The following is a 14,061-nucleotide window of genomic DNA, read 5'->3' as shown; positions in this document are numbered from 1 at the left end:
GTGTCCAACCCAGGAAGATAAAACAATATGACATTCTGATCTGTTTGCCCTAACAAGAAATTATGCACACGCCACATTTCCCTATTTTTCTCTCTCATTCTCCATAGTCTAGCAAGACTTACTATTCTTTTACTATACCATGATCTTTTTTTTCCCTTCATTGCTTTAGATACATTTTCCCCTTTATCTAGCAATCCTTCTGTTCTTTTCTTTGATGAATTCCTATTCATATTTTAAGATCCAGCTAAAGTATGACATCACCTTTATTACTGGCTTTTCCTTACTGACAATTCCATAACATTTAGGGGCTTATCACATGTTGTAATTATCTGTTTAGTGTTTTTCTCTAATACAAGTTCTTCAGAATAAAGACCAAATAAATCTTACTTCCTCTCTTATATGACTCAGCACAGTACTGGGGAGGTACTGGGTATTGGGGTATACTGGGGAGGGAGACAATATGGGGCACAGGTAGAGACTGACTTGAGATCTTGATGCACTAGAGACTAGCTGTGTCCATGGGGACCTTAACCTCTTTAAAGTCCACTAAGGAGTAAATGAGATAATGAATTTCAAGGATTTAGCAAAGGATATGGAACACAGTGAGTTTCATGAACAGAAGAGGTATTAAACAATGCCCCACACACCACACCCTCTCCCTTTGAGAGAGTAACATGACTTATTGCCAAATAGAATAAAGTGGACATGACAATGTGAGACTTCAGAGACTAGAACATGAAAGGCACAGTGGCTTCCTGCTTACTTGCTCTTTTCTGTCTGTATCATTTACTCTGGGGAAGTCAGCTGTCATGACATGAGGACACTCAGGCAGCCCTATGGTGAGGCCCATGTGGTAAGAAACTGAGGCTTCCTGTCAAAAGTCACATAAAGGCACCATCTTGGAAGTGAATCCTCCTGCCCCAGTCAAGCCTTCAGAAGAGAGCAGCCTGCCTGATTACTTCACTACAGCCTCATTTGAGATGGCAAACTACAACTAACCAGCTAAGTCACCTCTCAATTCCTGTCACTCAGAAATTGTTGTAAAATTATAAAAGTTTATTGGTTTAAGCCTCTAAGTTTTAGAACAATTTGTTATTTAGTAATAGATAACTAATCTATTATATCTAACACAGTAGTGTGAGTCTTAAATAATTCTAGAAATCATTTTTTTTTCAAATATTATTCTTTTAAATAGGATATCTCTCCTCAAAACCAGCCTCAAAGGCTTCTCAATCATTGACACAAAGAATTGCACACAAGTGTGAAAACATTAAGTTTTTTATTGGGTTTGTGTGTGTGTGTGTGTGTGTGTGTGTGTGCAGAAGAAACGAGGTGTAGCAGAGGTGTATGTGTGTGTGGGGGGGTGGTGTGAGGATTCACCAGAGACAGAGTGGAGAACAGAAGAGGCAGATCTACTAAAATACACTGCTGAGGGGAGCAGAGGGTGACATAGGAGAGGTCTGCTGTGCCATGTGGGTTAGCTCCCAGGCAGGGGATCTAACTCAGACCACCACCGCAGTGAGCTGTCTTGGTGTTAGTGCTGATACTTAACCCCTAGGCCACCAGGGAGGCCCCATTAAGTTTTTTTACCTACTTTAAATCAAGATAAATCAAGTGACTGACAACAGTCCTAATGAAATACCTTAATGTTGTTGAGGTTGACTTCTTGCAGGCTGGGATCGTTGGCTTTCATCTGCTGCAGACTTACTTCCACATTTGTGGGATTAGGTGGTTCCTCAAATATTGGCTTTACCTTTTCACCTTTGACCACATCTAAGAAACAAGTTCAAATATGAAAAGAAAATGTTAGAGTTCTCCTGTCAGAACTGGAGATGCCTTTTCTGCAAATGACCTTTCTTTTATATGCTGATACTAAAAATACTCTAATACCGGCTGATATGATACAAGTATCTATCAGTATATATACACCAAAAATACTCTAATACCAGTAAAAGTTTATCTTCAACTATGCAAGCATGGAAATTGTATGGTTGATGGTTCTGAGTTGCAATGACAAGTCTCAGTGGCTGACACTGAATGGAGTCAAAAGCACAGGAGGCCCTACGGCAAACTCCTACCCCAAAAAGAACATTCATGGGCAGCTACTGCTGTTCATAAGGACCTCTTTAAATAGCTACAAAAACTAAACCATAGAATCTGAGATATAAAAATGAAATGAGTCGCTTCATTTCCCAGACCTTAATATTGCTCTCGCCACTTGACCATGAACCATTTTTTTTCTGATACCATTTTAGAGCTTTAGCTTGAGGAAGGCATAGGATAAGAAAGAAGTGGAAAAGAAGAATGGAAGAATTCTGAAAAGCAAGTAACAAAAAATATTTTTTATATGTGTGTGTGTATCTCTATATCGCTCCAAAGTATGTAATATAAAGAACTCTTAAAAATCAACAAGAAAACAACCTGATTAAAATATGGGTCAAACACCTTAGCAGACATCTCACCAAAGATGATATAGAGATGTCAAAAAGCATATAAAAAGATGTTCCAGATCATATATCATTAGGGAAATACAAATGAAAACAATGAGATAACACTATATTCCTATTAGAATGACCAAAATCTGGAACACTGAAAAAGCAAATGCTGGTGAGGATGTGGAGCAACAGAAATTCTCAGTCTTTGCTAGTGGGAATACAAAAATGGTGTGGCCAGCTTGAAATACTGTTTGTGGTTTCTTATCAATCTAATATGCTCGTACTATAACTTCTAGCAATCACGTTCCTTGATATTTAACCAGAGGAGTTGAGAATATATGTCCTCACAGATACCTTCACAGGAATGCCTATAGCAGCCTTATTCATAATTTACCAAATTTGGAGGAAACCAAGAAGTTCTGTAGCAGGTGACTGGATAAATAAACTGTGAAGCATCTTTATAATGGAATATTTTTCAGCACTAAAGAAAAATGAGCTCAAGTCAGGAAAAGACATGGAGGAGAAATCTTACATGCATATTGCTAAGTGAAAGAAGGCAGTCTGAGAAAGTTACATACTGTATGATTCCAATTATATTCTGGAAAAGACAAAACTGTGGAGAAAGTAAAATATCAGTGGTTGCCAGGGGTTAGAGGAGCATGGGAGATGAGAAGGCAGAACACAGGGATTACAGGGCAGTGAAACAGCTCTCCATGATACTGTAATGGTGGATACATGCTATGAAACATATTTTTTAAAGATTTATTTTATTTATTTATGCATATAAGAGCTGGGGTGTAGGCCAGAGGTGCAGGGAGGAAGGTGGAGATGATTCACCAGAGACAGAGTGAGCAGAATAGGCAGATTGACTGAAATACACTGTTGAGGGAGCAGCGGGCAAGACAGAAGAGATCTGCTGCACCATGTGGGTTAGATCCCTGGCCAGAGATTGAGCTCCTGCTGCAGTGGCTGCGGCTAGCTTCATAGTGCTGAGACTTAACCCCTTGTGCCATCAAGGAGGCACATGTTATTGGACATTTGTATAACCTATTGGTTATACAACCCTCGAGCGTAGCCTAATGCAAACTATGGACTTAGGGTGATAATGAGGTGTCCTTGGAGGTGTCCCTGTAACTTATGTTCCCCTCTGCTGCATGATATTGACAATTGGGAAGGCTGTGTATGTGTAGGGGCAGAGGACATATACAGAAACTCTGTCTTCCTCTCAATTGTGCTGTGAACCTAAAAATTCTCTAAGAAAATTAAGTTTTTTAAAAAGTTAATGATAGGTGTGTATGTATAAAAGCACAGAAGTTTTACACTAGACTTTAGTAGCCAACACATGCCAGAAGGTTACCGTTTGCTATTAAAGTTAAAATTGATGAACATTTTTCACTGGTATGTATAAGAAACCAGAAAGAAAATTAAAGGGATAATGTTAAGAGTAAATTATGCTATATAATTATAATTATAGTTTAAAAATATGCTGCCGAGAAAAGAAAGCAACTTCCAAGTGTCCATCAAAGAGAATAAAATACAATTAATCTAAAAGAAGCTGTGATGTTCTATATTTTCTCAGCACCTGGATCACACCATATGTATGTAAATTACCTGATGACTGGCCGTTTTCTATCACAGACAGATAAGTTCTATTGGGCAGGGACCACTTTTATCTTTGTACTTAAGTTCAGAACATTCCTGACACCCAGTAGGTATTTGCTAGATGACAGATGAATGAGTAAGTGATGTCTCACTAATGAGCTATACACTTCCCCAGAAAATGCTGACATAGAAGGCAGTCTGGAACTTTCTGTGTAAATATGCCACTGTGCTTTTCATGTTCTCTGGGGTAGTGGGTGTTCAAAGTCTAATGATAAGCATCCATTACTGAGATGGAAAAGTTACTTGAATAGAGACGAGAACTAATCTAAAACACTAAAGTTGATCAAATCATTGTTAGGAACATGAAATTGTGCTTGCATTCTGTGCTGACCATCTAACTTTTTATCAGAGATTTTATCTTTTGACTGAACAGACCTACTAAGAGCATTTCTTGGGCAAAACACACTGATTGGTACTCGTCCAACAGGGATGCCATTATAAGTTACTCTAGTCTGGTTTGCTTGCTCAGAGTTCAATAGTCCTTGGTGAACTAAGAAAATCCACCCTCTGCGTGTGAAAGACAGAAGTCTGGACTCACCAGAAGGCCCAGTCAACAACTCTCTCTCTTATCAGTATACCTGGAGGTTCTCAAGTTCCATAAAACCACAGATTTTATATCAACTTACTTCTTATAGGTCCTTTGCCGCCTTTTGCACTGGGCATTTCTTCATCAAACTTTGGGTTATTGAGCAAATTGTGTACGCCAAGAACAGCTGCAAACAAAGATAACCAATAAGTAATGTTTGGAAAAGCATGTTAGTTTGTCCACATTGTTAATTTGTCCTTTAAACAATAATTCTTTTTTTAAAAAGATTTATTTTATTTATGCACACAAAAGCTGGGTTACAGGCCAGAGATGTGGGGTGGGGGAGAGGATTCATCAGAGACAGAGTGGGGAACAGAACAGGCAAACTGACTGAAATACACTGCCTAGGGGAGCAGCAGGCGAGTCAGGAGAGGTCTGCCGCGCCATGTGGGAATCTCCCTGGCCGGCTGGGTATCGAACCCTTGCTGCAGAAGCTGCGGATTGCCGCACAGCACTGTGCTTAACCCCTTGTGCCACCAGGGAGGCTCCAAAAGAACAATTCTTCATATTATGAGTATGTCTCCAGATCCTACCTTCCTAAAACAGTGCAAGGCACTTGTGTAGTGTTAAACAAGCATTCTTAAAAAACCCTCCTTCTGAGACCACTAGCAATCTCCTATATTAAACATGTGGAAGCATTTAGGAAATAAGGGACAACGGTCTAATTATGTCCTCAAATTACTGTAACTTGCTTAGACTTCCTATTTATATAGAATTACTCCCTTCAGTTTTCTCATCTCTAAAATATGAAGGTAGTCTTGACTCTAAAGATACTTTAAGATCTAACTTTTTTTCTTTTTAAAGATTTATTTATTTATGCATACAAGAAATGGGGGTGCTGGGTGGGGTGAGAGGATTCACCAGAGACAGAGTAGGGAGCAGAACAGGCAGACTGACTGAAATACACTGCTGAGGGGAGCAGCGGGCGAGTCAGGAGAGGTCTACTGTGCCATGTGGGTAGCTCCCTGGCCGGGGATCGAACTTACGCTGCAGCGGCTGCGGATAGCCCTACAGGCTGTGTCTTCACTCCTGGTGCCACGAGGGAGGCCCTTTTCAAGATCTAACTTTTTATAGATTATGACATGTGTTTTCCCAGAGGCAAGTATCAGCAAGATCTAGGATCTTTTTTGCTGTAAGCCTCATCTCTCCCATCTCTAAGAACCAAAAGAAATTGTCCTTACCCATCTAGAGTACCCCAAGGTGGGAAATAACAGAAGAGGTGTCAGCAATAAAAACTTGAAGACTGTCTGAGTCTCCTGTAGTACCTGGAACTTGCAGCAGGAGGCAGCACAGTATGCAAATAGCAGCCCCACAGTGCCCAGACTGCTTTGCCTATGTTGATGAAACTATAGGTGAGATTGGCCTCCTGGAGCAGGATCCCAGAATAATCTGTCAACAGGTGGCAGAGGAGGCCTCTAAACTCATCAGCTATAAACTGTAATCTACAAATAAGAGGGAGGCAGGCTACACAGTTTGAGAGAGCAAACGCTTAAGCCAGCAAGTCTAGGATGTGAGTGCCACCGGGGAACACTAACATATGATGTGCTACGCGAGTGACTTGGGAAGTTACTAAGTGCCTCTGAGCCTCAGTTTCCTCATCTATAAAATAATTATATTTTACGTTTTACAAAGATTAAACAACTTTCTATGTCAGACACTGTTTTAAGTTCTTTACAACGTCTTATTAAATAACAAATTCTTAATAAATAAGAATTTATCACTGTTTCCTGCACTATCTAGGGAAAAGATGCCTTATTTGATAACCACAGGTCACTGAAACCATCCAACCTATCTGTCTTTGGCTCTGTACTCACTGAGCACTTCGAATCATAATTAGCTCAATGTCAAGTTTTTTTTTTTTAAAGATTTATTTATTTATACAAGAACTGGGGTATAGGCCAGATGTGCGGGAGGTGAGAGGGCTCACCAGAGACAGAGCGGGGAATAGAACAGGTAGACTGACTGAAATACACTGCTGAGGGGAGCAATGGGCGAGACAAGTGAGGTCTGCCATGCCATGTGGGTATCTCGCCAGCTGTCCAGGATTGAACCCACACTGCAGAGGCTGTGGACAGCTTCACAGTGTCGCCCTCAACCGCCTGTGCCATCAGGGAGGCCCAAGTTTTTTTTTTTTAAAGATTTATTTATTTATGCATACAAGAGCTGGGGTGTAGGCCAGAAGTATGGGGAAGTGAGAGGATTCACCAGAGACAGAGTAGGGAGCAGAATGGGCAGACGGAAATACACTGCTGAGGGGAGCAACAGGCAAGACAGGAGAGGTCTGCTGTGCCATGCGGGTCACCTCCCTGGCCAGGGATCGAACTCATGCGGCAGTGGCTGCAGACAGTTTCGTAGTGCTGCGACTTAGCCCCTTGCGCCAGAAGGGAGGCCTCCCGATGTCAAGTTTTAATTTTCATTTCACCTCCTTCTTGTGAATCTGGCTAGTTGATCAGTCATTTACAGCCTGGCCCCAATCTGACAGCTATAATATGCATCACTGTCAGGATCAAATCTCTACACCAGCAGAGCTGAGACCAGACTTTGGGTGGTAACCACAAGGTTCTGTCTTACAGGCCATCTGCTGCTCCCTTAATGAACTGCCTGTCTTTCTGCTCTTGATCTGCCACAATGACATTTCTTGTCTAAATCTCGATGGCTATCGACTCACCTACTCACAGGGCTGTTCCAGATCTTTCAGAAAGATCCATCCTAGAGAAGATGCCACCATCCCCGCTTCCCTCCTCCTCCCACTTCCTCCTGAGTTCAGAGGATGGGGGAGAGAAGGGCTTAGTAAAGGTGAGTAAGACAGTTTCCTAAGGGATTGTCCCCCTGGTTGTTTTATGTTTATTTGCTTTTGGTATGAATTTTAGGATCTATCCTCTCTCAAGTGATCAGTGCTTTTTTTCTTTCTCCTTACACCTTATATATTTCCTGGCAATTCAAGCTCAGCCCAGCCCTGAATTCTCCCTTTGGGGACTTTCAGAACAGATCATGAGGCAGCCCTTGGGAGGAGACGTAACCATAGTTAGGATCCCTCCACAGCAACCACAGGGCTAAGATTCGATCACTACAAATCACCTTCTTAGCTGTGTGACTCAGGCACCGTCTTTGTTTTATTTTTTTTTTTAAGATTTATTTATTTATGTACACAAGAGCTAGGGTGTAGGTCAGAGGTGTGGGGGATGAGAGGATTCACCAGAGACAGAGTGGGAAGCAGAATAGGCAGATTGACTGAAATACATTGCTGAGCAGCGGGTGAGACAGGAGAGGTTTGCTGAGCCATGTGGGTCATCTCCCTGGCTGGGATCTATCTAGTGCTGCAGTGGCTGGTGATAGCTTCATAGTGCTGAGACTTAACCCCTTGTGCTACCAGGGAGGACCCTATTTTGCTGCTATTGTTAGGAAAACTAGGAAAAATGAGCAGATTGAGCTGAATATGGCTTTACCTTAGTGAGTGAATGTAACACTAAGTCACTCCTGCTCCAATGTCAGGCTAACAGACCTCTTAGTGGGAAGAAATTGAACAGTGACTACATGGAAAAGCAAGAACTTCAAGAAAATTTTGTGATGACATGTGGTAAAATGTCATATGTGAAAGCCCCTAGGAAGCCTAAAGGCTATTATTTTAAGTTCTCAATACTCTTTCATATTTATTCTGTTTGATTTCCCATCTAACTCTTGAGTTTTGTAGGATGGGCATGATTTGGGCATTTTATACAGAGATATGGTTTTACAGTCTACAGCTAAAGTACAGCAAAATCATGTTTGCTTAGAGAGAGTAAGTCACCTGCATCAAGTCTTATAGCTACACAGTGGCTCAATTCACTTGTAATAATAGATAGTATGGAAATGCTCAAAGGCCGCTGCCATGGGTGCCAGCATTGCCTGGAGGTCACAGAGCCACACAGGAAAGTTCGCCAGAGCTGAGAACCAACCTGCAAGATCGTAGAGTTCCGTGTCAGAGGCGCTGGCCAAGGCTTCCTCCAGTTCTGGGTCGAGGGTTACTTTTTCTTCTACGGGCTTTCTCTCTATTGGTTTTTCTTTGGGGATAAAGACTCTCCCTTTAAAATCAGAAGAAAAACAAAAACCATTATGTACTGCCGCCTAATTGTAGGGTATGCTCCCTGCTCATTTGTGTTGCTTTTCAACCTTCTCTAATCAATATTGTGCAATTATATACCCCATCTATTCCTCAAACAGCTCCTGCATTCCTAACTCCCCCATGAGCCATCTGCAGATTAATATGAATCAAGAGATAATTTACATAGCTGCTGTTCCAATCTCTCTCTGAGAAGACAACAGCTTCCCCCTGTTAATGTCAGTATATAGTGGGACTTTAGTGAAGATTTGACTTATAATTTATTTCTTCTTTCACAATTATATTAGTCCAATAGCAACCATGCTGCCATAGAAACAATTCCATGTTCTATGGTAATCCTTGGTTATTTGCCCAATTTGTCATTGTTCACTTTTATTTTCTACACTTGATCTTAGCCAAAAGGCCAAGAAGTGATCGCTTTTATTTTCATACTAAAATGACATCACCAATGGCACATGAGTCACAGAATGCGCACAATTCAGAGGAGAGCCAGGATGCTGTGTAAGGGACGCAGCAGTGCTATGAGATATGGCACCAGGAATGGCACACCTGCTCCCCGGGCCATGGTACAGGAGCTCAGAGATGGCATTTATTTGAACCCATATTTATCAAGTACCTCCCCTTCTGGCAGTGTCTGTGCCAAGATGCCAGAGAGACAAGGCTCCACCTTGGAGATCGTGACTTAATGTGGAAAACACCCCAAATCCAATATAAATAAATAGCGATAGTGTAGTCACAGAGCTATGAAAGCAGTGAACAAGCACGACGAACAAGCACGACGACAGTAAGGAGGGTCTATTTCAGATAGAGAGGTTGGGGAAACCTGAGCCCCTGCTCCTTAAGCTGAGATTTCTAAAATGTGGAAAATGGGGGTGTGGGTTCAAGGGAAGGGTCCATGAGAAGACTTTGAGACGGGAAAAGAATGTGGCAGGATTGGGGAGTTGAATGAAGACCGTGGGACGGACTGAGCTGGGGGAGGAGAGGTACAGGCAGAGGAGGGTGGGGCTGGCTCTCCCAGGCTGAGGACCCCAGCAAGGATTTTGGACTTTAAGCAGGGAAGTGACACAATCTAATTTCTGTTTTAAAAAGACTATTGCCATGAGGTTATCAACAATCATTAGCATCTACTGATCCAAGTCCTCATCCGTCACTAAGATGCCTGGACTGGTGATTGCTATCTGTGTTTCCTGCAAAGGGGAGCTCAGGGTCAGAGTTCACACCTGGCATGAAGAAACATCTCCTGCTCCTTGGGGAAGGCCTCCGTGGCCTATCACAGGGCTCCTCTCACTCCACAACAAGCTCCTCAGGGCAGGGCAGCATCTACCTGTGGCGGCAGCGCCAGGCCCACGGCTCTGCAGAGGTGGTGCTAGGGAAATGCTGGATAAATAAAGGACTGCCTGCACTGGCCTCATGGTAGCTTCGAGGGTCTGGTGCAAGGGGCATCCCGGCATGGAATACAAAGGCCCTGACAGTAACTCACCCAGCAAAGAGAGAAGCACTGGTGCCACTTACACATAGCACTGTTTCACAAGTCCAAAACTTTTTTCTTTGGGGCTAAAGATTTTTTCACAGAACTCACTTAAGTATCATTACACTCTAAGTATACTTTTTTTTTTTAAAGATTTATTTATTTATGCATACAAGAGCTGGGGTACAAGCCAGAGGTGTGAGGCTGAGGGAAGGTGAGAGGATTCACCAGAGACAGAGTGGGGAGCAGAACAGGTGGATCTATAGAAATACACTGCTGAGGGGGGCAGCGGGCGAGGCAGGAGAGGTCTGCTGCGCCATGCAGGTCACCTCCCTGGCTGGGGATCCAACTCATGCTGCAGTGGCTGCAGATAGCTTCAGAGTGCTGCGTCTTAACCCCTTGTGCCACCAGGGAGGCCCCTCTAAGTATACTTTTATTTTATTTTTAAGATTTATTTATTTATTTACACAAGCACTAGGAACAGTCAGAATCGCAGGAGGATGAGAGAATTCACCAGAGCCAGAGCAGAGAGCAGAGCAGGCAGAAGGACCGAAGTACACTGCTGAGGGGAGCAGCGGGCAGCAGGAGAGGTCTGCGTGCCATGTGGGACCCTCCTCCGGTGGCCTGGGAGCAGCTGGGGATCAAACCGGTGCTGCAGAGGCTGCGGGCAGCTTCCCAACCCAGCGCTCAACTGCTGCGCCACCCGGGAGGCCCTAAGTATACTTTTAATTAATCTACATATTCTGCCATTAATCTACATACTCTTTTTCGAAGTAGTGCTAGGTTCACAGAGGAAAGTACAGAGTCCCACATATTCCCAGTGCCCACACTCACAGCCTCCCCCATTAATGGGATCCTGCAGAAGACTGGTATAGTGGTTACAATGGCTGAGTCTACATTGACATCATTATCACCCAAAGGTGACAGTTTACATTAGGGTTCGCTCTTGGTAGAGTACCTTCTGTGGGGCTGAGCAAATGCATGACAACATCTCTCTCTCAGCATGCTTCTTTTTCATACTGAATCCAGTTCATGGGCTTATTTCCCACTTGCAGGTCAGCTCCCTTACTAGACCCCCCTTGACAATACATTAGGAAAGCCGAAGATGCGCTGCCTGTCGTCCTTACCTTTCTTTTCTCCAGTGAAGGGCACAAAGTCTTCCCTGTCTTTCTGCTCCAAAGCCTCCTTCTCCAGGTACATCAGGAGGTGCTCACGGTCAAAAGGACCGGTGGCTGCCTTCTGAGTCTGGTCTTTCTGTCGGAAACCAGCGGGCAGCAGAGCGCTCTGAAAAGACAGAGAAGTGAGCAGGAAGAAAGATGTCTGTCCAGTGGATACTCTGTTAACACCCCTTGCTATACCTAGGAGAGGCAGAGAGGATACCTGTGCAGAGAACAGAACGGGGTGAGCTGAAGTCTCCAGCATATTCATGAGGCCCCACTTGCTTTAATAGGCTGTGCTGAGAGAGGGCTCCCAGCAAGAGCAGGCAAAACATAGACAACCTCTGAGTTTTCTGAAACTAGAATGAGGTAGCAAAAGGCCAGACATCTTTCGTGGCCTTTTCCCTCTCAGATGTCACTTAGGCTTGGCTGGGTTTGTACCCAAGGTGTCCCCAGGAGGCAATTGGGGATTCTAACAAGATGCTCTAGTTATATGGTTGTACTATTTTTTTTTTTACAGACACATGATTTCTTTTTTTAAATATATATTTTATTTTATATAATTCTTACATCATTTTTCATTTTTGCACAATGCATGTATTTTCATCTTGGTTATAGTCCCCATATAATTCCCACCCCCCTCATTTTGACCCTAATCTCTCCTTTCCTTCCCCCTCCTACCCCCCATAGTGTGTCCCTAGTTCATAGTTGCTTGTTGATTTTGATTTTTTCTTTATTATAATTAGTCTTTTTCCTGGTTCCTTATTTAGGTTTTCTATACTCTATTTATACCCCATCTCTTGGGGAAACATCCAAGCATGGAAGTGAATGTTGTGGCAAATGTTGATACCTGTTTGACTAAACTTAGGGATGCCTTTCTTACATTTTCTTAAAAGAAAAATGAAGGGCCTCCCCGGTGGCGCAGCGGTTGAGCGCTGGGTTGCGAGGCTGCCCGCGGCCTCTGCGGCGCCGGTTCAATCCCCGGCTGCTCCCCGGCCACCGGAGGAGGATCCCTCATGGTGCGCAGACCTCTCCTGCCGCCCGCTGCTCCCCTCAGCAGTGTACTTCGGTCCTTCTGCCTGCTCTGCTCCCTGCTCTGGCTCTGGTGAGTTCTCTCACCCTCCTGCGCTTCTGACTGTACCCAGTGCTTGTATAAACAAAACAAACAAACAAATATAATAAATAAATAAAAACATGCCTCTATAAAAAAAAAACTATTAAAAAAAAAGAAAAATGAATACCATTACTTTAAAAACAATGCAATATTCAAAGTATCTGGCACCTCAGAAAATCATGTAAATAATTTGCAGTGACATTTTTATTTCTAGTAAATTCACTATTTTGGATGTTTCTGATTCTAAAGTAAAGTTAATAGCATCAGGGCTGAAGAAACTGCTTACCAATCAAACACTACAACAAGCTATTTAGTTTTCAGCTCATGACATCTTGTTAGACTTGTCTTTCTTCAACCAATGGAAAATATTTGTCTCCATTTATTTTTATTATTTATTTATTTTATTTTTTTAGATTTATTTATTTATTTATACAAGCACTGGGTACAGTCAGAAGTGCAGGAGGGTAAGAGAATTCACCAGAGCCAGAGCGGGGAGCAGAACAGGCAGACTGACAAAGTACACTGCTGAGGGGAGCAGAGGGTGGCAGGAGAGGTCTGCGCGCCATGTGGGACCCTCACTGGCGGCCGGGATCGAACTGGCGCTGCAGAGGCTGTGGGCAGCTTCGCAGCCCAGCGCTCAACCGCTGTGCCACCAGGGGAGGCCCTGTCTACATTTATTTTTAAATTTTAATTTATTTTTATATTCAAAAGGGCAGGTTTATTATAAGAAGGGGAAGGAAGTAAAGGGTGTTTGCACAGACATAAGTGGACAGAAAGCACTGCCTCTGAAAGGGACAGGTTTGTTAGAAGGGAGGCCTGCATATGTGCCTAGCCACTGGTTGGCAGGAAAGCTGCTGCTTTGTCCCCATTTACATTAAACTGAAGCACCATTTACCATATCATATTACAGATGTGGCTATGGAGGCTCTTCGAAAAGGCAAGTGACCCAGAATCAATCAGGGGAGGAACACACACAGATCTGTGTTCGCTGCTAAGGGACTTCTCAGCCATTGTTTAAGGTCCAAGGTGCACCATTTATCCTGTGCTGTCACTAACCACTCGGCTGCGGGTCCAGGTCACTCACCTCAGGATCTAGGTCATCAAGAACATTTTCCAACTGTTTCAGTTCCTCTTCTGAGAGTTTGCCAAGAAGTTCATCTTCATCAATGTTCTTATATTTCTCCAGCTCTTTTTGAAAAGGAAGTGCCATGGCTTCTTCTATGCCTCTCTCATGGACCATCAATTTATAAACAGGCCAGTTTCCTGAGATCTCAGAATACTACCAATAAGAAAGAAACCCTGTTATTGCCTTTCTGTAAATAGGGCTCATTAACAGGAGACAGGGCTATGCTATCTGCCAGTGGAGTCTTTCTACTGGACAAGTGATTCAACAAATAGGCAACAATCACCTTCATTTGCAGAACCATCTGACTGCTCATCAAGTATCTTCATATATATTATTTCACTTATATAGATCTTTATGATAACCCGTAAAGGAAACCTGGGCATATATTAATGTCCCATTTTACAGATGAAGATT

General features: G+C 43.0%; 1 protein-coding gene across 2 annotated transcripts in view; it reads right to left on the bottom strand.

Moving 5' to 3' along the window:
• TMOD2 (tropomodulin 2) overlaps positions 1 to 13,731 on the bottom strand; it is a gene marked incomplete at both ends in the record, with an annotated part of 30,738 nt that extends 17,007 nt beyond the window's left edge. For both annotated transcript variants that reach the window (XM_084240439.1, XM_084240440.1), the window contains 5 exons: positions 1,643 to 1,773; positions 4,724 to 4,810; positions 8,619 to 8,744; positions 11,378 to 11,534; positions 13,606 to 13,731. In XM_084240439.1, coding sequence (XP_084096565.1) covers positions 1,643 to 1,773; positions 4,724 to 4,810; positions 8,619 to 8,744; positions 11,378 to 11,534; positions 13,606 to 13,731 — 627 coding nt within the window. The remainder of the gene's footprint in view (positions 1 to 1,642; positions 1,774 to 4,723; positions 4,811 to 8,618; positions 8,745 to 11,377; positions 11,535 to 13,605) is intronic.
• Positions 13,732 to 14,061: the final 330 nt, after the last annotated feature.

This window comes from Talpa europaea (genome assembly GCF_964194135.1).
Source record: "Talpa europaea genome assembly, chromosome: 8".
NCBI classification, from domain to species: Eukaryota; Metazoa; Chordata; class Mammalia; order Eulipotyphla; family Talpidae; genus Talpa; species Talpa europaea.
Note: the sequence above shows the minus strand (reverse complement) of the source record. Positions and strands in the feature narration are given on the sequence as shown.